We start from the raw sequence: 25,513 nt of genomic DNA, 5'->3' as shown, positions 1-25,513 counted from the left end.
TTTCTCTCAGCGCACCCTCCTTCTCTCCCTCCCTCGCTCCCTCCCTCCCTCCGCCGGTGCCCGCAGCCCCTCGCCGGACTTTCCTTTCACTCCTCCATCTCCCCTCGGCGCTGCTCTTCCCCCCTTGCCCTCCCCGCCGCGCCTGGCTCTGCCGGGGCAGCCCGGGGAAGAGGGGGCGGGACGGGGCTAGGAGCCGGGCGGTGGCGGCGGGGAGCCGAGCAGCAGCAGCAGCCGCCGCCGCCGCGGCGGCGTAGGGCTCCTTTCCCGGGCGGGACCCCGGGGGCTGCGTCCGGCGGCTCCCCGGGGCAAGGGGGGAGCCCCCGGAGCCGGAGCGGGGGGTGTCTCCCCCGGAGCCAGGGGAGCGGGGGTGGTGGCTGGCGAGCGGGGGGGGTCCGCCCCCCCCATGTGTGACATGATCGACTCGCAGTCCGCCGAGAAGATCAGCAGGATGAAAAAGTTGCGGAGAACTTTATCGGAGAGCTTCGGCCGAATAGGTGAGTCCCGGACCCGGACCCGGACCCGGACCCCGACGGCGCTGCCCGGCGCCCCGGGGGCGTCCCGGCGGCGGAGGGTGGGGGGGTGGCTCGGCTGCTTGTGCGGCGGAGGGGCGGTAGGTTGAGCGCTGCGAGGCTGGAAACACCCGCGCCGACGCCGTCCCCGAAAAACGTTTCTTGGGAAGAAAGCTCGGGAAAATAATAGCTCTTTCCCGGCAGTGCGTGTGCAGCCCGGGCAGGGCTGTATGGGTCCGTGATGGAGTTAGCCCAAAATAGGCTAGAAAAAACAAACTATAAATGAGAGTTGGCTAGCGTGCCTCCATTGCCAAAGAGAAACCTTGGCAAAAAGCAAATGGTTATTTTTATTTTGTTGCAGGTCTGGTAATTTATTTTTTGTTTGGGCTGCACGTTGTTTTAAGTTGAGGCATGAGATGCTGAAGCAGATAACGGCGGCCCAGTGATTTAGGAGGCCAGACAAAAGAAGTCTGTCTGTCATCTGCTGCGAAGTCTTGTCGTTCTTTCACTGACATAAAGCATCCTGAGCTGGCATTATCTGAACGCTGTTGCCAAGCATGTTATCTCCCGGTATCACTGCATCGCATTTGGTTTTGACACCAGTTTATTTTGCAGTTGAATTTGTCACCGAGAACAATGACAAAGAGTTCTGGTCTGCTCGGACTGGTGTTTCTCGTGGTCTTTGGCACACTATGTTGCTTAATTCACTGTTTAAAGCGTTAATTCCCACTGACAGCATCAACACGCAGCTGAGCAGGGAGAGAAGGTACCTTGGAGGAGGTGTGAGGTATCCCCGAGCTGGCTGGGCAGAGCAGCTGGAGGTGGTGCTGGAAGGCTGGGCAGCGGCCGGGATGGGCGAGCGGACGCAGCAGCCCCTGTCCTTGCAGACCCTCTGTAAGGACCCCTCCACAGCCCTCACCCATCGGTTGTCCCACTGGGACATTTTTCCTTACAGTCGGTCTGGCTGGCAGACGTGGGTCAACTTTCAGAGCTGCTTTGTCCCAGTGAGAGGATGTGAAGTGCCTGCGCTGCAGCCGTGAGCTGTGGCATTTGGTTCTCCCTCCATAGCCCTACCAAGGAGGTGTGCTAAAGTACGTGGGCATTATAATTTTTCACGTGTTGTGTATGTATTCAGTGTATTACCTTTAGCTTTTAAGGACTGCAAACTTTAAGTGTAGGATAGCGTTTGAAATCAGGTATCTTTTATTGTCGTACTGCAAGGTGAAAAAGACAGAAAAGCTCATTCGTATTTGTAAACCAGAGAATTTCAAGGGTAAATGCTAAGTTTCAATTGTGAAGCGAATGTCAAGTCACGGTTATAAGTCTCCCTATCCCCATATGAAAATAGCTTTCACCTATCATCAGTCTTAAACTTGTAAAATGCATTTAACTTTCTTCGATTAGGAAAAAAAAAAAGCAGTCAAGTGTTTGGTCTGTCACGTGTCTGTGTGCCTGTGTATGGACACAGAGAGACACTCTTAGACAGAACTGTGGAAAGGTTTTACTAATGGTGGAAGTCATTAACCAAGAAAATATTTTGAATGAGGATGCTGCTTTGTTGTAACAGTGACAGTCCTGTTAATGCCTTTTAGGGAGCAAGGCCCCTCTGGCTGGTAATTTCTGCATGTTTTAGTTGGCTCTGTTGGGTGATCATCTCTTTTTGTCATTTTTCACAAATTAAAGAACCTTCTAGTTTCCTTGGGAGCTTTGGCCTGATTTTAGGTACATGGATTATTACGTCTTCCAGCTCCTCCACGTTCTTTGTGCATGTGTGCAGAAGTGTAGGAGTGTGGTTGGGGGCCTGGTTTGTTTGTTTGTTTGTGGTGGTTGTTTTGTGATTAAAACTCAGCTGCTACCAGCAAGACTGCTCTAGTATTTTGACCATCATTCTGGTAACTGCACTTTGAGCAAAAAACTTCTAATTTATCAGTATGAGGTTTGAACATACTCCACTCCCTGATACCAGAGCCACGGATAAGCCCAAGCAAAGCAAGAAACTCTTAACTTGCATACCAGGAAATCCTCAGTTAAAACACGTGCTGTACCTAACGCTTATATTGAAATGAAGGAGAGAAAACCAAAACCTCATTAGAAAAAGTCTTTCTGAGTATTTGTCACTCTGGTTTTACAGCTCTTTTTGGAAGAGCTGGTTCCTTGGTGAGATTAGCAAATTACTAATTTAATATGTATCTAATCTGGAATTTTGTCAGTCATCTTTCTGTTGTGATTTATTATAAATAACGATGATGATCTTTTAACTTTTCCTGTTCTGCTGCAATTTATGTGTTTTCATAGGTCTAAGTACACAATATAGCATCATGAGCATAATCATATAAATGACATGAGCAACCTGGTGTTTAAGTCAAATAATTAGTGAGTCAAACCTTCACATGCCGCAGTAGGGAACATCTGATGGTCATTCTTGAAATGGTAAGGCACTGCTAGGCCTCCCCCCTGTGTTGGCGGTATCCTAGCTGCCAAATACAATTCTTCCAATACTACAAGACCCCTTCATTTTGATGCCAAAGTTTATATTAGCCTGTTCGATAAGAGTGGGGGAAACGTATCCTAATTGGCATTGGCAGTGGTTTGGGGTTTTTTTTTGCTAGGGCTTGCAGGTTAATACTCAATAAACTACCTTCAAGACCACCTTCTCCCCACAAAGTAATCCTCTCTGTTTGAGAGGCTGTATCAGCAATGAATTTGTAAGGTGATTTTTTTTTTTTTTTTTTTTACAGTGTGCCACAGTATGTTAAGTAGTGTTTGAAGCTATTTCCCCAGCATTTTTAGATAAAACCAGCTTAGTTATCTGTGGGGCACAGCAAAGGGCCAAAGGGTACCAATGGCAGCCTCAAGTAGACTTGGCCCATTTTCTTAGCTGTGAACTGATGCTTTCCAGCCACTGGCTTTCCAGTGACTGGCAGAGGGTTATGAAGATCTGGCTCATCCTGCAAAATTGTGATCTGTCCCGTAACTGTTAGAGTACCTAGTACTGAGAATGTTTATTTTGCTGAGCTGAAAAATGAGATGTGTGAAATTGTCCATCTCTGAGCCTTTATTCTGCGCATTTGCTTTGTGCTATGTGCAAGTCTGGTAAAGGACGATACGGCACCGTGGTATGTTGGAGGAAATGCGTATGGCCTATGGTGCTAAAATGAAGTTTATATTCTAAAATAGGCAGGATGGCTTTTTACTGCAGAGATTACATGCTCACAGTTCTAGAAAAACAAACTATCTTTGCAGCTAAGGCACCCTTTCTCCTGGCAGAATTTTTCTGGTGTTCAAGCAGTGTCCCTCTTAAAATTTAGCTCATCATAAAGAACTTACATTACTAAGAATCTGAAAAATTTACAGAATTCTTTTTATTGATAGGTTTCTGGCAGCCTATCTATTTTTATACAAACATCCAAATTAGTTTAAAAATTCTGGTTTCCTTGCTTAGATACTGTGTTGTCCATATAAACGAACACATCATACTGTATGTTAACCAACTTTTAGAGATTCAGTTGACTCACTGTTTATTTTAGCGTTTAAACTTTTATTAGGTTTGGTTCTTAGTTTTACGCTTTGATAATTATGTAATTAAAATTAATAATGAGTAATTTTATAAAATTATCATAATCTTTCAGTTACATAAAGAGTTCTTGGCTATGCATTTGTTGAAGTTCATATAGTACCAAAATCATATTTGAGATCTCTTCAGCTGATGCCATTTAACTTCTGTTTTCTTATGCAATCTCTGCAGTCAAAAACTAACACCAAGGTAGAAGGAAAGGAAGGAAGGAAGGAAGGAAGGAAGAGAGAAAACATTGCTGAGATTACTCACAGTGCACTAAAAGCAGTCTGTGGCCCTTCTGAGCATCCCTGGGCTTTGTTACTAGCTCCTCACTAATACAAAGGTTATCTCCACTAATCTCCTCTAATGTACACTCACATACCTGAGATAATGGGAAGTTCATTTGTAAACAGTTTATTTTCTTTAAGTTCGGCAAAGCTTTTTTTAATAGTTTAAAAAGAAAAGGATTGCATTGATGAGAAAAAAAAGTTTCCAATATAGGTTGTTGTATAAAATATGCTGGTTTGATGATTTCTTTTGAAGATGCTATGTACTGAATTGGTTGAGAGTGAAATTATTGTTAAACAGAATCTGATTAAATGAGTGGCCGGAACTCTCATATTCTTATTTTTGGAGATTCTTAAAAAAACTCTTTTTGTCAAAGGTAGAAGTTAAAGTAAAGACAAGCCAGAAATCTGCAGTGGATCACAGATTCCCATTTCTTGTTGTTCTGTTACATTGTGAATTTTGTTTGTTATCTGTTGTTTGGCTATTCCCGGAATGTTTTGGTCATGTGAAAATCTTGTGTTTTGGTAAGGGAGAAAAGCTTGTCAGCATGACCTAGGTGTGTCATAAGCGAATTTATAGCTTGTATGTCGTTGTGACCTGAAAAGTAAATGAAAAGATTAAAGTGTGTTCTTAAAAAGTGTTCCACAGGTTGGGTTTTTTTTCTTTCTTTGTTTTTCTTTTCTTTTCTTTTTTTTTTTTTTTTTTTCCATGTCCTGACTCATAGTTCTGGGTACTTGGGATTGGCAGTCTGAATACGTTTTGTCCGGCCTTCAAAACCATAAAAATGCATTTCATGATAAAAATGTACAATGTGTGCCTCAAATCTCCTCAGCAAAATCCCAGGGTTTGTTTTTTTGTTTTGTTACTGAGCATGAAATCTAGATGAGTAATTGTAAAACAGTAATCTTCAATGATTTGAGGAAAGACATGTTTCACGTCCCAAAGAAATGGGAATTTGAAAGCAAAGAAAGGCTAGACCATCCCTGCTTTTCTGTACGAGGAGAACTGGAATTTGTGCCTTGCTGCCCATGGCAAAGGTTGTGGAGCCGCAGCACTTTTTGCAGAGGTGTCCTGCCTCTGTTATGCCTCTGATACAGCTTCTACGGTTTTGGGATTTTTTTTTTTTGAAGCTGATAATGCTGTTGCTCCTGAAGACAGGGATTGGAAGAGGTGGTGGCTTAGAAACTACCAGTGATTTGAAGGCAGAAGGAGCATCTAAAAGAGCAAAGAAATACTGGAGTCTAGATCCTCAACTGTGCTAGGCACTTAAGTATTTATCTCCTGCAGAAATAAACGCAGTTTAAGCATAAGAAACATCATGCTGCTTAAATGATGAAGAGGGAGCCTTCTGCGGCAGCACTGCACAAACTGTACGATCATTCAGATGACCTCCCTCAAATTGCAAACCTTCATGATTTAAACGGAACAGAAGTAGTGCAATCATCAATGCAATGGTTTGTCTTATTTTAGCTCTTCAAGAGAAGTAAACAAAGAGCACTTTCAGGTCCCAGCATGCAGTACACAGTCCCTGGTTGGTCTGGTTGTGGTGTACAGAGAAAAGGAACCAGTCTCGTACCTTCAGACTGACACAGTTCAATGGAGATTTGAAGAAATTAACTTTCTTTACATTTCAATAAAGATACCCACTATGCTAAAGGAAAAATTTTCATCAGCTTAATCTTTGCTACTTCAGAACTATTCATCTCTTTATTTTCTTGCTTTACCAGTTCACATGATTTCTGCACCGTTTTCCTCTTGTTTGTTGATTAATTGCTAGTTAACAGCGTAAGAAAGGCAGAAATCTCTTCTGCTTTAGTGTAAGTCGTATTGTAAAAAAAAAAAAAAGAAAAAGGCATGCTACAATGCATACTATTTCATAAAGGTTTAGTAGTTGACAAGCTGAATACATGGTTAGGTGTTTATTATACTTTTCCTTTTTGAAGTTCAGTCAGGCTCTCCATAAAGTGTTTTTATGCTCACTAAGAATTAAAATTAAAAAAACAAACCAACCTTGCAAACTCTTATTTTCTTTAACCTGAGAGGATAATATTTTTCATAAATATGCAAATTTACTTTCTTGGAAACACGCTGTGCAGTCCTACATTCCATTTACAGATTCAGATTTTGAGTATAAAATTGTTATTCATGCCAGCCTGTTCTTTCCTATTATAACAGGAAAATGCTGCTCTGTTTTTCTCTTTTCTGGTGTTAGTTACTTTGTGCTCATTGAAATGCAGTACAGATAACTATTTCTTTTTTCCTTTTATTTTAAAGCCTTGAAGAAAGAAGATAGCAGCTTTGATGAGGTAAGTTAAGTATCTTTGTAGCTTATGTAGTCCAGGTATACCTTAGTATTTCTCACTAGTGCTAAAAGAAATCCATAGATAGTAGTGTTACGACGTGCATACGTGTTAATACACGCATATTGCTCAAACATATTTTCATTTTCCAAATAACTACCAGATGAATTTGTTGGTTGAAGGCTCTGAATGGAATGCTTGGGTTTTTTTGGAATATAATAAAACTGAATGTTGTATGAAAAGTGGTCATTTAAAAACGTTCCATGCAGAGAAATGTTGCATGCGGAGAAAATACTTTATAGAACTTTACCCGTGGTAATTCTCGTAATTGTAGGCCTGTACTGTAACAGTGAAAAAACATCACTCTTGAGAGAACACCTTATGTAAAGTGCTGCTGCATTGGCTTCTTGCTGAATATGTCAACTGAGATAGATAAATGCTTCTTATGAAATAAAACAAAACCCAACACCACAAAACCAGCAGCTAGCTGTATTGGTAAAACTGATACTTGATTATTCAGTGTAATCAGTTTGGGGTCCTGACCTATCTGCGATATGATACGTGTGTTAATTTGTAAAATACGCTGCTCACGATTTGGGCTTGCTTTTACTTATGATAGGCTTTGAGAGGTTCAGGTCAGTGCGAGTTGTCCTGCAGTGCACTTTTATGCAGGAAGAGGTGTAGGTCTTGGTGTGATGACTTGTCATATTGTAGTCAATGCTTGCCTTGTACTTCCCTCTGCCACCATAGCTGGAAGCAAATGGTAGTATTTTCATGTGTTGATGTTACGCTTCTGGCATTTCTGTGTTTTCTTCTTCATTGCATGCTGTAAGCTTAAGTTCTTGGCTGATTACAGTGAGATAGCTGCTGTGTAATGCCAGATTCTAGAATAAATAAACGATGATGTAATGTCCTTGATACTGGATCAAATCAGACTTCATCTCTTTCTAAGCAGATCGCACTGAGTTTTACACCCCTCTGCTCGAATTTGGTAACGGTGATATAAAAGTTTTGCGCTTTTCTGACGTGTGTCACAGGGAGCTGTAACTCGGCTCAACCCCTCTCAGGTCTGGAGTGAAGGTCCTGGGGTCAGACTCTGTTTTCAGGAACTCTTGTCGGATCACGGAGTGGTCCCTACTGTTGTATTTTTCTTATAACACTGGTAGAACTTGATTCCTCCCTAAAAGTTACACCCGTGCGGATACATGGTTGGTAGACTCTGAATCCTTGTTTTACAAATCTGGTCTGTTTTTGTCCAGTACTTTCTTCTGAAGGCTGCAGTGGTGTATCTGTGTAATAACCTACCCAGTAAGTACCTTGTATTAAATTTGAAAGGATCTATTAAAAAATGCTGTCTTATGAAGACAGCAATTTTTCTGTCCCCATCCCTTCCCCAGGATTGTTTATCTACAGGTTGCATGTGTTTTCTTTAAACCTGGCTTTCTGTTTGAACAGGAGACAACTTGAGCAAATTTTTATTTAAATTCAAGGGGCTTGGGGGAAAAATAATCTTTCAAATATGTTTTTAATGGAATCGGACAGACTGTTGATGTGAGCTACTGCAGAGGCAGTAAGAGAAGGCTAGTGGGAAGGGTACACAAAAGAGTTTTCTTCCATCTCCTGTAAATAGGGAAGAGCTTGATGTGACATTAGCATCAGTCGGTTCCATAGTTTTAGGTGATGTTTCTTAGAAGAAAGAAAAGTGTGCTGAGATTTTATGTTGTCCTTGTTACCTCTTCAAACTCAGCACAACGGTTCTTGGCGATTATCTAGCCTAAGGTGTGAATCAGAGAATGGGCTGTACCGTGTATCACTTAACTCCTTTCTTTTCAAACATCCTTCAAATCAGAAGATAAAACAGTCTTTAGTAACAATAGAGTACCGGATTGTAATGACATATACTTCTAAGGGAGACAGTATCTGCAAGCGAAGGAGTGGGCACATTTGTTGGTCTCAGAAGGCTATCTTGAAAAACAGTACTAAGACCATACCATGATATAAAAGGAAAGCAATCTAGTCTTCTGGCTAGTATATGTAGTATTGATATACCAGGGATGCAGTTATGAAGAGAGTTATGATGACAATAAGTGGGAATATCAGATGAGAAGGAGAGAGAGGAGGTAGTTGTCCAAGCACTGTTTTACTTCAACTTTGTAGGTCTCCTACTACGAAAAATTATATAGTCAACTATTGAAACATAAGTTGCATTTGACAAACAGCATGTTGTCCCTGTGCAGTTAGTGAAAAGATACTCTTTCTCTTTTCATGGTGCTGAAAGATGCTGTGTATCTCTTCCCAACGTGTGTTTCCCCTTTCCTGGAGGGGGGTTGGCCTGTGAAGTGGAGCTTGAACAAGTAGCAATGAACTTGCGGGGAAGGACTCTACGCTCTTGACACCTTGGTAGAGGAGGAGGACTCATGTTTTAGCCTTTCAAGTTGTGACCAGAGCACCAGTAGCAGAAGCTGGCCAGCAGTGACCTGAAATCTCCACAGGCAGAGGGAAAGTGGGATGAAGAAGACGACGACCTTTCTAAAGCCGCAAGGTTTGAGTTTGCAGCCGAGTTAGTTGTCAGATTATTCTGCACACTGTAGGCGCTACATCAGGAGCTTACTTGTTTGTCCTTCAGGAACTGAGAGGGGAGAAATGAGCTATTTAGTGGATGTTACTCTACCTACTTTACACTTGCACACAGTAGCTCAGAAATGTACAGCACTGCAGGAAGTCGTCTTTTGTTGAAGAGAAACAACTGAAAATTAAGATATCAAACCTGACAGGCAAGTGTATCACATAATTGTTTTCTGTGGGTTATGAAATTAATCCCTCTAGTAAATTAGAACCAAAAGAATCATGAACAGCAAAGCCTGTGAATAAGTTGAATGTCAGAAAATACTTTTCATTGTTCCAGAACTGTTTTAGGGATCTTTGTGGTGCATTTAGTCCTGCCCATAAGCTCAGGGCACAACAATAGCATGAAGGAGTAGTGTAGGATTTGTTACTTTTTTGGTACCTGCTGTTGTGTTGCTTTGATTAAATTTTGAATGAAAAAACTCTTTTCTGTAGATGCTGCTGGCCTTTACTTCAGTCCAAGAGAACACTTGAATGAATCAATTTAAAACCCTTGATAGCCAATTTACCTTTGTAAGATCTTACAACATCTTCCAGAGATTCAGGTGAATAACAGTAGGATACAGACCACTTTTTGTATAGTCTTTCATTCAAAGCAGCAAAGAATAGTGTGCCTTTTTTTTTTTTTTTTTGGTAAACTTTAGCCTTTTCCTTTTTGTCATAGCAATGTTTACTGGTCACATTGTGGAAACTGGAACATGGACCTGCTCCAGTATGTACTGAAATCAGTGGGAAGATTCTCAGTGTTTTCAATGGTTTGTGGATTGGTTTCTTCTATCATGAAATACCATGATTTGGGGGTGGGGTGCAGGCTGTTCTTGCCTGTTTTCACAGTTAGTTTATTTCAGTGGGAGGGAGTAGGGCATCTTCTTGGGTCCTGAAATGTTGTTACGTGCTCTCTGAAGAGGGCAAACTGCAAAAAAAAGAACAAAAAAAGAGTTGCCCTCCTTTTCAAAGCAACCTAAATTTTACTCTCTGAGTGTAGGTTCTGGCATGGAAAGCATCTGTTTCATTTTTTTAGGCAAAGCACCGATTATCTACTCTGGTTACCAAACCAGAAGATAAACACCTCTGAGGAGTAGTGCTAGATGCAAAGAACGGTCTATAAACAAATGTTTGGCCTTTGAGTAGACATTTTATTTGTGCTCCAGTAGTTTGTCAAAGTTTAGAGTAATAACTTCCAACTATGCAGGATTGCTTTGATGTCGTTGGACTGTTAGTGTAACAAGAACTATAGAACTTGTCCACTCTGTCTTATAATGGTGGAACGATTTTCTTTTTCACTCAAATGAGTGTGATCAAGGCTAATAACATGTGGCTGAACTGCAGCGTATTTGTTGGAATGACAGCCAGTGTTGATGTTGTGACTAACCTCATCGCAAGGCCGGTAAGCTGTTCCTTTGGTTAGCTGCTTGCTGTTATGATTTATTTCTAAATTATTGTCAGTCAGTCTTGAGCTGTTGGTTCTTGTCCTTCTGTTGTTAGTGGTTTCTCTAAGCACTTAAATCATGGTTTAAGACCTTCAGTCATATGTATGCACACTAGATAAATTAATATCAATGTAATGAAATCAAAACAAAAAAATCTTAAGACTCGAAGTCAATATGAATTGCTGTGATTATTGCTGCTTATGTGGTGAGTTGTATTGCTGTTGTTTAGCTATATTTTAGTGTTAATTTTGCCCAATATCATGAGCATCTTTTTTTTTTAAGGCCACCTTCCTTAGGAAATTAGGATACTGTGATTGTGCCTCCTGCATACATAATGCTTTGACTCCACCCAGTAACTTTGAAGCTGGCTGATACTAGACGCCTAAATGCTTGGTGAAAAAGCATGTGAGCTGGCTAAGGGATAGAGATAAGAATCTCCTTTGATGGAAAAGCTGGAATGCAAGTTCTTGTGAATATAGGAGAATCTGGTTGGAGGTATTATGAATACTCTGACCTCAGCAAAATCCTTAATATTCATCCACTCCTTACTACATTTAGAGTCTCCAACTCTGAGGAAGCCAAACTTCATTTATTTCACTCATGGAACAACTTCTGTGTGTTTGAAGTGGAAGTGTGTGAAAGGGGAGGGAGTTTTACCAAGTTACTTCTTTATTCTGTAATGTGCTTGCTCTCACAGTTGTGCGCGCACTCTCTCAAAAAACCAAATCCAAACCAAAAAAGCTACTCCCTCTGTGGGATGTTGCCATGAAAAATATCTTGGTTTAAAGGACACCCGTCTCTGAACCAGAACTTTTGTGTAGAGAATATTTTGAATTTGAAGAGTTAAAGGGAAGGGTGTAGTAGCAAAAAAGTAGAGCTCTATAAAGAAGGAACAAGAGGAATTTGAATGCCATAATGCAGGAGGCACATAATACACTAAATAACATTTGTGCATTTTTTTAAAGTTTTATTTACAGTAAGTAGCTTGAGAGAGAAGTGCATGTAGGAAGTATAGATACGGAACTATATCTTTACCTTCTCTTCCTGCAGGAGAGGGTCTGAATTATGGGCGATGGAGGAGAGAGAAATCTAGCACTCTTGAGACTCAGTGTTACTTTTTGTAGTATCTTGGAATAAAAATTGATTATTTCACTCCTGGGAAACTTAAAAGCGTGGGGTTGGTGTGTGACAGACTTAGGGAGGAGCCTGTGATAAAAAGGATTTTGGAAGCCTGCTTGTTGTCCCTCCTCCCTGGGTGTGGTAATTCTTTCTAGATGATATATTAAAATCATTACAAGCCATGGCTGAGCTGTCTGCTTCATGATGACTTTGTTTATATTTAGGAAGCAGGAGACTGGTGACTACTGAACTGCTTTATGTTGTGATGTGTGGTATGTTGTGATGGAGAATTTCCAGAGAAGCGGTTAGAGTAAGTGTTGTATGGGTAATGTTTATAAATGGCCTGAATACTTTTGGGGTGGGGGTGTTATCAGTGCTGAGAGCTTGGGTTTGACTTAGGGTGCATGATGACTTTGATGCCGTTCTTATCTGCTTAGTGCTGGGACAAGCAGGTAGTGTGTGGTTATCAGTTGTGACGTGACTGAAGGCTGACAGGAAAGAGATGTAGGAAGTAATGCTAGAAAAATAAAAAAACCTAAAACTGAATTTGGAAAACAAACATAGAAGTATAGATGTCAAAGCAGTTTCTGAATAAATACCAGGGAACTGGGTCAGAAAATCTTCATCTGGTGGTTTAAGTTACTTTGCCAAACGTGTACAAAGGCGGTTCAAATGCCCTGAGAAATGGGTCCATTCAGATGTATGTCACAAAGCAAATGAGAGGAAACTTAATTCCAGGCAGAAGATAACAACTCAGTATTGGAAGTTGCTGCTTGTGAAGTGTTACCTGAGACATGACACTGGCAAATTTTTTGGGGGGGAAAGAGGGAGGTAAAAGCTCAGTAATGTAATCTGATGCCTCCTGCGGGAAGCCCATCTCCATTTATGCAATTCTTGGATTCACACGGTCTTTGTGTGTCGGATAGAGATTTTTCCAGTCTGCCGCTTTTGGGAGGGAAGATGGGTGGGGATGATGTTGTCTCATGACCCTTTCCATTACAGAGGAGATTTCCTGGGAGATGGTTTGGTGGGTTTGTGTTCCTACCTCTCCTAACTCCACTTCGTCATCGTCCCAGTACTGTTCACTTACCTACTGAGGATCTGGTGTCAGTCTAGTGGTTCCCTAGCAGCAGATGGCTTAGATGTCAGCTTGCCCAACAGATTTACTGCTCTCTACTGCCATGTGCCGTGTCTTTGAGGCCATTCCAACAAACTATGAATCTGAATTGTGTCGCTGGTTCTTAGGACTGGTGTGTGATGCTAGTGCGTGCGCATTTGTGGCAGAGTAGTGCCAGCACTTCAGGTCTTACAAAGCCAATCCCAGCTGCTTGAAGGGAATAATTGTTTCCTCTAGATGAGGACTGATAATATTATTAGCAAATGTGCTTCAGGTGAGTCTGCGAATGAAGAGCATGGATGGAAGAGAGCAAATACTGCCATTCTGCTGGAGTGTGGCAGCTTCTTATTGGATCAGCTGTGGGAGAGATGTGCCTTTCATCAGTCTGTAAAAATGCTGGTTTGTGAAACTTCCAGTGGCTTAAAAAAGCCCAACCCTTGGACAGCGTTGCTTAATTTCTCAGAAAATTACCAATATTTATACGGTGACTAGGGATTCCTGTCTGTTCCCAGTTGGATGTGGAAGAAAGTCAGGTTCTGGAAGACGTGAGACACTTCAGAACCAGGTCTAGGTGACCACAACGCAAGCTAGTAAGTAATTGAGAAGCGGCAGGAAAGCCACCAAGAAAAACTGACTGTGGAATGGCTGCTCTGTTGTGTCCGGTTTCAAGGCTTTGAAGCAAAATCTGAGACCATGTGGAAGGTTTTGAGATTACTTGGCAGTGACTTTTCACTCATTCAGAACAGGAATAGTTCTTAATGTTGGGGGATAAACCTGGGCTTTAGGAGACTAAAATTTGAGAACCTTTCTGTTGTGGTTGGGGAAGAGTTTTAATCTCGGAGCATCCCTTAAATCTGTTGAGTGGCAGTGGTTTGATTTTTGCCCCAGCCATCAACGTGTTCAGTTGTGCGTTCTTCTGCCTGGCATGTTTGGTGACAGTGCATCCATTTACCTTTTAGAAAGTGTATATTATTTTCATGGGGTAAGAAAAATGGTTGTCAGTCAACTGTGAAACTGCTTACTCCCCTTCTCTGCCTTCTCTTCTCCTATAGACACTAGATGGAAGAAGGGTTCATGTTATTAGTTAATACGTATATGTCCTTTGCTTAATTTTTCTTTGAAAATGGATGGAGCAAAGGAGCAGGACTTGGTCTGAATCCATGTCCACAGCAGTGACGTCTGAGGATCTGGCCAAAATGCTGACGTATGAAGCTCTGTTCTGACCTGCAGGCAAGTGTGTTAGCTATCAGAGAAGCATTGCAAAATGAAGATGATTTTCCAGGCCTACTTCTCTCACTTGTGCGTGCCTATTTTTGTGTTGGATGTTTCTGTTGATCAGATGAGAGGATATATGCATTCCAGAGATGTGGAGTCTGAATGCAAGCTATTATTATTTCAATGAAGTATGCTTACGTGCAAATCCTGCTGTTTATTTTCTTGGGATATATGGGATATAGTAATTTATTGGTAGATTAAATAAAGTAGAGTAACAAAACACAATACATTATGTATGGGATCACTAGCTTCTTGTTCTTGGCCTTGCTGGGCACTCTCCCGGTTGTGAGGCAAGAAATAATTGTGTGAATTCCGTGATAGGTCTGTCTCTTCCATCTTCTTTGTACTTGGACTTTATTGCTTTTTTTTTTTCCTTTCTTCCAAGCCACACTACTAACAGACATATGACTATATTTAAATCTTCTTCTCATGAAAGGATCTAAATGAAAATGATTTCTGTCTACTTTTTAGCTTTCCTGAGAAATTGTGCATGTATGATGCCTCATCTGCTGTGTGTCACAATATCACTGACAACCATATATTTGCAGGATCCCATCCACAGTAATCAAGGTTCTCAGTCAATTGACATCTCTTGCTATTTATTTGGAAGAGATAAGAAAAGGAGATTGCAGGCTATGACTAGTTTATTTAAACAAAATGGATTTTATATGCACAAAACAATGTCATTTTGATGATATTAAGGCCTAAAGAAATTGTCATTGCCTTACACCTCTTTCTCTATATATTCTGGAATTTGTTAATCCCTTTTCCTTCCAGCAAATCTTTCTACTTAGATGCCAGTTGAGTCACTGTCCTGCTAGTACTTCTTTTGTTCTTTCCAGGTACGGCAATTCTCCTTATCAAGTTTGAAAATTCAAACTTGAGTATTACAGGTTATTTAAATGTGAAATATTGGCAGTAATTTAATAACTAAAAATAAGAGTGAATGCTGCTGAAAACAATGATAAATGATGGAGGCAAGGCCACTGAGAGAGCACATAGTGCATTATCACCAGTTCCAAGTAACAGCTGAAATTATTGGTGTTTGGGCTCTCCTGAGATAGTTACTTAACCTGAATTAAGTTTCTTGGTAGGATCCAGGGGTTCACTTTTTTCAGTGTTGAGAAATAAAGCAATGTTACTAGCTTCAGAAGCTATTCACTGCTGTGCCAGCCTAGGAAAACCAGTGGCTTACAATATTTTTCCTGCTGCCACGTGCTCAGCAGGGCTTTTCTTTGTATGTGAACTTCTTAGTCTGATAGCTCACATATACAAAAAGATATTCTTCCATACATACATGTTTGAGGAGTCTTCTTATTTCTTTCATTGAGAGTAAAATGAATTTCTTGTTACCAGTGGATTCTTATTTGTATGCAATCGCACTCAGCGCTATTTTGTTTTAACGGATCTTTGTCTTCATTTTCCTCCACTGAAACTGCACATTCAGACTCAAGCACGGGTTGCGGCCACGGTGATCCTGAAACTGTACCTGAGGCTGGCTTCATGCTGTTCTTGAAGTTGTTTTCTGACTTCCGTCTTGAAAATTCAACACTGAAGGAATTTGTTTGAGGTCGCTTGCTGTGATTAGTTAGGTCAGATATGCCCTTCAGCTTTGAAATCTGGAAGACTTTCTGTTATCCCAAGTATGTTGTAAGAAGTAATACAGAGGCTAGGATGCATATTTTGGTTCATATTATTTTTCTTAAGTTAATACCCTCTCAGCTGAAGCATTTTTCCTCGCTGTATTGTTAGGCAGTTACAGAAAGCAGAAGGAGAACATACTGAAATTCATATAGAGCTTAATCGGTGTCCCCTGGTTTTTATCTCCATCTCTCCTTTAACATACAGTGATTGTTGCTTTCTGACAGAGAAACAAGATTTTCACATGTTATTTTTTGGAAATCCTTCTATTAAGTTTGGGGGTTTTTTTCTCCCCCCCCCCCCCCCCCCCTTTTTTTTTTTGAAACCAACCATACACACATCCCCCTCCTCCCCATGAGACTGGTTTGTCCAGCCTCTTCTGTATCTTTTGGAATTAGTTGTCCTCTTATTATAACAGTTTCTGGTTTCATTTTAGTTATTTCCTTTTATCCAGTACGGTGACAAAAACTGCATCATAGTCCAAATACAGTGTCAGTAGCTGTCAGTTAACTCTTAGGCACAGATATAGTTCTTTGATTTCTTCTTTTTTTTTTTTTTCCTGTTTTGTGCCTATTTTCATTTATAGCTTAGTCTCAGTGTAATTAGCTATATTCACCATTTATCTTTCTTCTGTTTGTCTTGTTCTTAAGCTGGTATTGTTTCCTTGTCCGTGGTGACAAGGATGCTACTGAAGTCCTTGCCAGTTGTTGAGGCAGCTGCAGGGGGCATGGGAGCACAGCCGGGGTGGGAGCTGACGTCCTGATGTCCTGAGTGGGGTGGGCAGGGAGAGAAGGGAGCACCTGCGGGCTGGCTGGGGCTGCTGGGGCTGTCAGACACTGGCAGAAGCGATGGGAAGTCTGGTATGGTGACTTTCATTTATTTATTGGCCTTCTAAACAGCCAGACTTATTAAATGATCTCCAACCTGCTCTGCTTTACTGATGCCAATTACTGATGCAGTTTTACAGTTAAAATAGCAATCTACGCTTGCTCAGTAAAAGTTATTTTTTTAGCTTATCCCTGCAAAGAATGATGCTGGTTCCATTTGTCAGATTCATTATCATTCTTACCATGCCTTGACTTGTTTAGATGTGGGAAGTCTCTCATGACTGCAGGTTTGCTCAGTTTGAAGGGAAAAAAAGTTTTCTGTTTTTTTTTTAAAAAAAAAAAAGGGCAAAAAAAAACAACCCTACGATTTATCTCGGGTCCTCATGCACAGAGAGGAATGAGATAGAAACAGGATGTTTGTTACAGGCATCTCCTGCTGACCTTGGAGATGCACAGAATTCCAGAAACTAGAGGACAGCATCTGGAGAAATACTCGAGTTTTTTTATTTAGTTAGTTAGCTGTTAGTGTAGTATGGCTCAGTTAAATGTGATGTGTCTGGCCATCATCACATCATGACAGAAGCTCAGAGAAGACAAAGGGGTATGCCTAATTTGCTTGCCCTTCAAAAAGACATGCTCTAGCACTTCAAGACTTTTTCTTTTCGAATCAGGAAGAAAATGGTATTTTTGTCTTTGAAAGTAAGTTTGCAGTATCTAAGCAGTTGTGAGTTAGACTAAGTATGTATATTTTTTTATATCTCAAGAACAGGTCTTTTCAGTGGTGTGGAGAGAATGCTTAGTCATGCATTTTATATGGACATTAAGACAATGAGTTCAAACTATGAGCTTTAACAAAGTGATGATATTCAACAAAATGCTATTTCAAAAGTAAAAAAAAATAAGTTCTTGTTATGAAAAAAAGTTCTAGCATATTTGAACAAATACTGTCAGGGAACCTGGGACTCTTTCTGAAAGTTCTGTCTTTGCATTAATTTCAGCAAAGTTCTAATCGAGATGCTCTGGTAGGTTTATTGCCAGCACTATTTATTTTGTTCTTCCAGAAGTGGGGTGGAAATGATGTAGATTTTTACAGTCAAAGTGATGTTGCAATTTGGTGTCACCAGTTAAGCTTCAGAGAGGAAACCTGTGTGAATCTATGCCCATAGGACCTAGCAGAGCTCATGGGTACGTTTAATACTCACTGATGAGGAGGTGAGCCCAACAGGTGATTTCAAGAGGCTGCTGGGGTTCAGTGGTGATGCCAGACTTTGGAGCAGCTGTTTTACTCTGAGTGGATCCTCATCTTGGAAACCTACGTGAATTGAGTTTATTTTATTGTTAAAGTTTGGAAGAATGCCATGGCTATCTTCCTTGCTCAGTTTCTCTGTTTTGTGAAAAATGGAGAGAGAAGGCCTCTTGGAGAGGAAGGCAAAAAATGGAAAATGTAATTCTTTTTTCTTTTGCCAAAGAACACAGATGGAATTGGAGATATTCAGTGGGAATATATTAATTTTACTCTGAGTTTGCTTCTTAGCCTTCTTCAAAATTTCAAATGTAGATATTAAATCAGGCAGAAGTTAGACTGAACTTTCATGAGTCGCAGCCTCACTGTTTTACCACAGGACCATATAATGTGCACTCATGGTCTGTCAGTAACGGTATGAGCCACTCTGAGAGACACCAACATCCAGAATAATTCCTGTGCCATCCACCACAGCCTTTGACTCGGTACAAGATGAAATTCTGCCTGGGGAAAAAGAGGAGACTCAGTCTCTAAGTCCAGGCAACTCTGTTTCCTAAAACTTATGCTGGAGGCTGACCAGCTTTGCAGAAAAGGACCTGAGGGTCCTAGTGGACACCAAGTTGAACATGAGCCAGCAATGTGCCCTTGCTGCAAAGGTGGCTAATAGCATCCTGGGCTGCGTTAGGGATGTTGCCAGCAGGCCAAGGGAGGTGATCATTCTCCTCCATTCAGCACTGGTGAGGCCACACCTGCAGTACTGTGTTCAGTTCTGGGCTCCCCACTATAAGATAGACATGGGCATACTGGAGAGAGTCCAGAGAAGAGCCACCAAGGTGATTAAGGGACTGGAGCATCTCTCCTATGAGGAAAGGCTGAGAGAGCTGGGACTGTTTAGCCTGGAAAAGAGAAGATTCAGGGGGGATCTTATCAATGTCTATAAATGCCTGAAGGGAGGATGTACAGAAGACAGAGTCAGACTCTTTTCAGTGGTGCCCAGTTTCAGGACCAGAGGCAGTGGGCACAAGCTGAAACACAGGAGGTTCCCTCTGAACATCAGGAAAAACATTTTTACTGTGAGGATGACCAGGCACTGACACAAGTTGCCCAATAAGGTTGTGGAGTCACCACCTGTGGAGATACGCAGAAGCCATCCAGACAACCTACCCATCCTGTGCAATGTGATTTAGGTGGTCCTGCTTGAGCAGGTGAGTTGGACCAGATGACCTCCAGAGGTGCCTTCCAGCCTCCACCGTTCTGGGATTCATGAACTTTATTGCAGGCTGCTTTCTTTCTGCAATCTGTTTGAAGCTTTTTGCATTGCTTGTGTCACAAGCAATTGACTTACTGTTAGTTTTGTCATATATGAACACCAATAATATTTTAAGTGTTTCTATAAGGAAAGGTGATTTGCTTCATATGTAATTCCATACAGTACATTGCAAACAATTGTGGTCCACATTCTATAAAGGCTGTAAGAGGTACTGTTTCAAACCACTTATTTGTAAAAGCTTAGAAGAAATCCAAATGTGAAGATTCTCTAGAAACATCTGTAATAAAAAGCTTATCTTTAGAAGCTTATTCCTATCCACTGCTCATCTGGCAAAGACACCTCTGGAGAAGTCCTTCTGTTTCTTTCCGTCCCCGAACCCCAACACTTGCTACTCCAGAGCAAGCAACACAGAGCTTATTGCTGCGGTTTGAATTTTTTCCTCTTAGAGAAATACGTAACTTTGCTTCTTATCTCCTGTTTCCATGAGGAATTTAAAAAAAAAAGGGGGGGGGGGGCTCTCGTGCTGTTTGTTTTTATTAATATGCATAATATGTGTGTTTATGCTTCTCCCCTCCCTGCTCTTCCATGAGGTTAGTTTCAAAAGCAAGAGGCCCTGAGAGAGTAACCTATAGATGGAAACCGCCTGCATTTATGAACCTCTAAAAGAACTACATGCTTCCAACGGAAATAAAGCTTCTTTTGCCTGGAATTATTCCTTTGTAGCAAACTTGTGCAGACATTTTGGGGCTCCTGATTGATTTATCCGGAAAGAGGAAACATTTGCTGCCAAAAGCATGAGAGCAAAAGTAAGCTTTGTCAAATGAAGGAAATTCTGCACCATGTCTTGATTTTTCCCTTTTTAAAGGACACTAGTAAAGTTGGGGGAAGGACAACATTAGAGAAAAGTGAAGAACTTTCTTCTTTTTTGTGTCTTGATTAGTAGTGGTTTTAGGCAGTAGGGTGGGAGGGGAGATACTGATTCTAACGTGTGGTTCTTCCTCCATAAACCTAGCGGAAGGGGGAATATTCCATCACACTTACTACCTGCTGTGTGCATTTGTTTTCCTTGGTTTTCTCATTTGAGTTATTCTTTAGATATGTTTCAACCTCTTCTTAAATACACATCACGTGGAGTTGTGTGGAGCAAGTCCAGGCTAGTTGAAACCTCTCAATTCTTGATCTAAAGTGTGGCCTTTAAGTGCTTCTTATGGTGAATTGCTCTGCTTATGGGCTTGTTCCTGAAGTGTTTCCACTTCTGGAATTGGCATTAGCATTAAGAAGTATCATGTGGAAAAAATAGCTGAGGAACCAGAGTCTAACCAGAATTACTCATTTCATCTTACTGGCTGTCAACAGGACTCCTGGTTGTAATTCTGGCTTTAACACTTCAGGGTCTAACCCTTGATTTCTAGGAAAGAGTCTGTGAGTTGATGATGATAACAGGGCTGTATTCTTAATTTGAAAAAGCTGTGTCGTACGTATAACTTTTTTTGCTTATGCATAAAGCTGCCGTCAACATCAACGAAGCACTACTGAATGACCTCTATTTTTGAAAGTGTGGCATACCTTTATTTCAGTTTTGTGCCTAAGATTGGCGCATGATCACATATTTTACCCCTTACATGATCACATATTTTACCCCTTTTTTTACACAAAGTTTACACTTTACTTGAAGGGGTAAACTGCCTTATATTAGCTTGCCTTTGTGTGGAATTGCCCCTTATGGGCTCTTATTGTGGAGTAGCTGCCATTTTGTAATAGCAGGATGGCGTGCATCTTGCAAACTCATTCATGAAGCTCTGTCCTGAGCACCAAACTTCTTCAATAGAAGAGTTCAAAAGATTGTGCTCATTATGCTAAAAAATGGTACCCTTAGGCTCCTGCTTGATCAAACTTGGGGATGCTTTAAAACTGGGCCATAATTAATTGTGCAGTAAAACAGAATTATTATTAATTTATGTTTTTAAGAGAAGGGACTAAATTATGTTCACTCTCGCTGTACAGTTTTGGAAAAGAAAAATATGCATTAATAAACAACATGTCTGTAATTAATTAATGATCCCCTGGAGAGGGTTTGCTCCCAAACTAGCTAATTACTGTGTAAAATACTAAAAAATTAATCCCAAAACACATCATGAAAAATCAGCTATGGATTAGTGAAGTGTGGTGATTGAAATGGATTTTTACCTTTTTTTTTTTTTTTGTCTTAATGGCTAAAGTTAACAACCAAGACAAATGATAAAATGCAAAACAAAACTCCAGTGTTGAGGTGCATTTTGGCATTTCTAATTAATGAGATCTGTGCTGTACCACTAAAAATATCATAAAGCTCTCACTAGAATTAGTGTGAGCTATAAACCTATTGTTTACTCTGGATTGATTTGAAAAAGAGTATTGATTACTGGTTGATTTTTTTTTTTTTTTTAATTATTATTATTACTTAGGAAGATCTAGGCAGGGCCTAAATATTAGAGTCCTCAAATTCATCATTCTCCACCTTTTCTGTTATCCCTCTTTAATCTTCTGCTGTGTCTGTTATTTTTCTCCCTTTTCAGATAGACTTCTAGTTCTCTCGAATTTGATCACAAAAATACATTTCAGAAACCTGCTGTTCTGGTAACCTAGATGAGGTGAGCTGTTTAAGTACCTTTTAATAAACAGGTCATCGTGTATGTCTCAGTTGGATTCATATTATTGGTAACTGAAGTAGATATTAGTATTTGGTTCCTAAATTCTTAGTAAAGTTTTTGCAAAGCATGAAATGCACTTTGCTTTGTGCGCCGAGAACCTCACTGGCTTCCAGGGAAATACATGAATATGTCAAAAATTTGAGTACTTGTAGAATCAAAGCCTTGATTTGTAAAATGATACTTAATAAGAAAAATGGGCACAAGCTAGTAATTTTCTTGTTGAAAACAATGGTTATTGCTCAGGTAAACGTTAGCATCATTGATTGATTGCTGACAAGAGGTGTAGAAGTGATTAACATGACAATGTACAAATCATGTAATAAATTTTTTTTGTCCCTTGCAACTGCAGCAGGCATATAAACTAGACTTTCAGGTTTCTAGTTTTTTGGAAGAAAAAAAGTGTGTAACAGAAAACTTGGGAGAGAAAATTAAAATTCTTCCATACTTAAATTTTCCTTATGAAGTCTCTGTGTAATGCTGCTTCAGCCTAACTGATATCTATTTCTTTTATACTATTTAAGTGAAGCTTTGATGCATGCATAGGTACCTCCCCCCATCACTTTCCTTCCCCACTCCTAAATCCTGTTATGCTATGCTTTAATATGAACAGATGAAGTCTTCTTTATGCGTCTTCTCAGAAAATGAGTTTTCTAACTCACTCTGCATAAGTCTTTGGCTGTATATAATATTAAAAAAAATGGCTGGTTTTAAGTAAGTGTTGTTTAAGAAGTGACTAAGGACATCAGAAATATTCATAGCATGACTTTCAGTCTTTAAAGGTAATGAGTTAGAAACACTTATAAGTCTGTTTTCAAATGTAAGTGAAAATTTGGTATTGATCCTAAGCCTATTCAAGCCAGTTTTATCTAAAAATGAATGCAAGTACAGAATAAATTAGTTGCTGTCTCTAAAATGATATATTCAAACTACAGATATCCATGTTAGGCAGGTTGGGTCTTTACTTGATCATTTAATCCTGTCTTATCTGTTATATGTATTGTATATAAACGTTACCATCTTTACTTGATATAAGTTATTTCCCTCATGTTAACCAGAGGGATTTGGGAGGGGAAGCTAGCAGCTGTGTTGCCAGCGTATTCTCAGCTTTTATATATAGTAGACATGCTGCCCTGCTCCTTCTCTGATTTTAACTTGAGGCTTTGAAGGGATTGGGGAGGTGACAGCAGAGGAAGTCAAGGATGTTTCTTCCTTTGCATGCCTTTACAGAAGGGGTCACCATTTTCTTCTTTGCTGTCTCTTTGGTAATCTGTCAAGGTGCCTTCTGGAGTCCCTCTTGGAAAGGCTTTGCTAGAACTGGAGAACCCAAGTAGGGCAGTTATGGGGATATGGAACAGCTGTGTTGTAAAGAGAAATCCAATAGACTAGGATTGTTAAGCCTGGAAAAGACCACCGAGGGGGAATATGACAGATATGCAAAACTATGAATGATGTGGATGAGATGAGTAAAAAAAAGTGAAGGGGACAGAGGGAAATTTTCTGTGGAGAGCTTAATTGGATTGATCTCATTACCTAGTGTTGCTTTCTCTGCCTTCCTGCAGTAAAGGTGCTCCAGGGCTGGTTCTGAAGGTAAAAGCCTTTGCAGGGCTTCTGGTGGGGTTGATTTTTTTTCCAAGATTTGGGAGAACAAAGCATGTCTGGGCAACAGAGCAGATGTTGGAGGAGGGGACAAATGAAAAACATCTGGAGGTGACTCTCACTGGAAGGGTATGTGCACTCTCTCAACAGAAACCACAGAGCTTATCTATTGAGTGTCAGAGAAAGCATACCAGGCTGAGTGGTTTCATCCAATGTTGGCATTCTTATGTTTGGGTTTTATTGCTCAGAGCTAGGGACACATAAAAATCGCAATGGCATGGTAACGTTTCTTAGGGATAATTTTGTTAAACAATACTACTGCTGGCAAAACTCCAGGCATAGTCATAGCTTTGTATTGGTTCATCTTTTGCAGTTCATGATTTGTCTTACTCAGATGCCTGCCGTAAATGAAGAGAAGAAAATAATTCTTTTTGCTGAAATGAGTTGTCCCTTAGAAGTCCACCTAATCTCTAGAGCTGCTGGCAAATCCATTGTAGAAAAGCCTGGAGCCAAGAAAGGAGAATGAAGAGAAGAACAGTGAAGAAAAATTGGAGTATAGTGAAGGCATCTCGGTGTTTTCAAGGGAGGGGAAGATGTCTTATTACTTACGTAGGATTCAAAATGTGACTTCATTCTCTAGAGATTTTACAAACTTCACAAAAATGCTAATGAAAAGCAAGTGTTTTATTATGAAGTTGTCTTCTTTCTGCCTTCTTAATAATTCTTAAATAATTAAAATAACTTAGAATTAAACTATTCTCCTCCAGCTCCTGTTAACATTCAGTTTCTATTTCCATTCCTAGTCGGAATAGTTTCACTTTACAACTTGGGTTTCCTGTGCAGTATTTTTGAATGGGACCACAGAGGCTTGTTGCTTTAGTTTGTTTGTATTCTGTTTCCTTCAAGCTTGGATATCTCTGTGGGCATTTTTCTTGTGTATGTGTGCATGTGCTTTTTTGTTTAACACCAGGGAAGAGTTGTGAGTAAAGGCTCCTTTGCTGTAGAAGCGTAGTAAGCCTTACTCTTTGAGCTGGTAAATAAACATTTTATCTATCTTTCAAAGTACTGAGATTTCAGATGCTTTTTTTTTGTCTGTAACATGATCACAAACCTCCTCTATCCTTTTCTTAAAGAAGATCCAGCCCACTGTAGAAAAGCTGATAGTGTTTCAGCATGCCTATCTTACAGCCCAGCTGAGATTTGTGATCACCAGATAATATTGTCTTACAGAGATGAGGAGGCAGATCTAGCTCCAATTTTGGTTCTGAAAAATCCTTTCTTAATGGCAACTTTCCTGAAACCATTATGCTTCTGCAAAAAAGTGGAAAATTTTTGTCCAGCCTAATTTTCTGTATTTTTCTGTTTCTTGACTTGAAACATAATAATGCTTTACATTTAATAAAGTTTATGTATAAGTTTTGACCTCTTTCTTCCTGTTGTGCTTATCATCTGTATTTCAGAATCTTTTATATACAAGAGTTCAATTATCTTGCTTGTAGGTCTCATAGTAATATACCACAGGCTATTGTATATGTCAATTTAGTTTTTGTACTATGTATGTCTAATTTTGTGGAATCACTTTCATTTCCTCTTCTCTTTATGTTTGTTCTTGTGCTTCAGAGTACTACTTCTCTCAAATGAGCATTTTTTTTTTTTTCCCAAATGGGAGCGTTAGTTTTTATTTTCACTCTGTAGTGTTAGAGTTTTTGCAGTGTTGGTGCTGTTTACACTGCTATTGTTAGGGGCCTGACAGCCCTGCCATTAATTTCAGCATTTGCATGAGTTCATAAGTATGCAGTAAAATAGCTCTGTATAGGAAAGTGGCATACAAAAACTTCACCTGAAAGGAAATAATAAAATAATTTAGGTTGGAAGGAACCTCAGTAGGTCATTTTGTCTAGTGTCCCAATTGAATAATTTAGAAAAAATCCTGTATAAAATACTTAGAAAACAAGGGAGGCTGGAGGGGCTGTAGTTCTGCTCTGAATTTAAAGAAATACAGAAGCCCAAAATACAGGCAAAGGTTC

The 25,513-nt window shown here is 40.2% G+C and overlaps 1 protein-coding gene across 2 annotated transcripts in view; it reads left to right on the top strand.

Moving 5' to 3' along the window:
• The first annotated feature begins 395 nt into the window (after positions 1-395).
• The window catches only part of CDK14 (cyclin dependent kinase 14), a 319,176-nt gene continuing 294,058 nt past the window's right edge, over positions 396-25,513 (top strand). The window contains exons 1-2 of one of the 2 annotated variants that reach the window (XM_050890973.1): positions 396-494; positions 6,628-6,659. In XM_050890973.1, coding sequence (XP_050746930.1) covers positions 404-494; positions 6,628-6,659 — 123 coding nt within the window. In that variant the 5' untranslated portion in view covers positions 396-403. Of the gene's footprint in view, positions 495-6,627; positions 6,660-13,424; positions 13,535-25,513 lie in introns of those variants that run through there. The other variant, XM_050890975.1, reaches the window with a different exon arrangement.

This window comes from Gymnogyps californianus, chromosome 2 (genome assembly GCF_018139145.2).
Source record: "Gymnogyps californianus isolate 813 chromosome 2, ASM1813914v2, whole genome shotgun sequence".
NCBI classification, from domain to species: domain Eukaryota; kingdom Metazoa; phylum Chordata; class Aves; order Accipitriformes; family Cathartidae; genus Gymnogyps; species Gymnogyps californianus.
The sequence above is the reverse complement of the archived record's forward strand: the minus strand, read 5'-3'. Positions and strand labels throughout refer to the sequence as shown.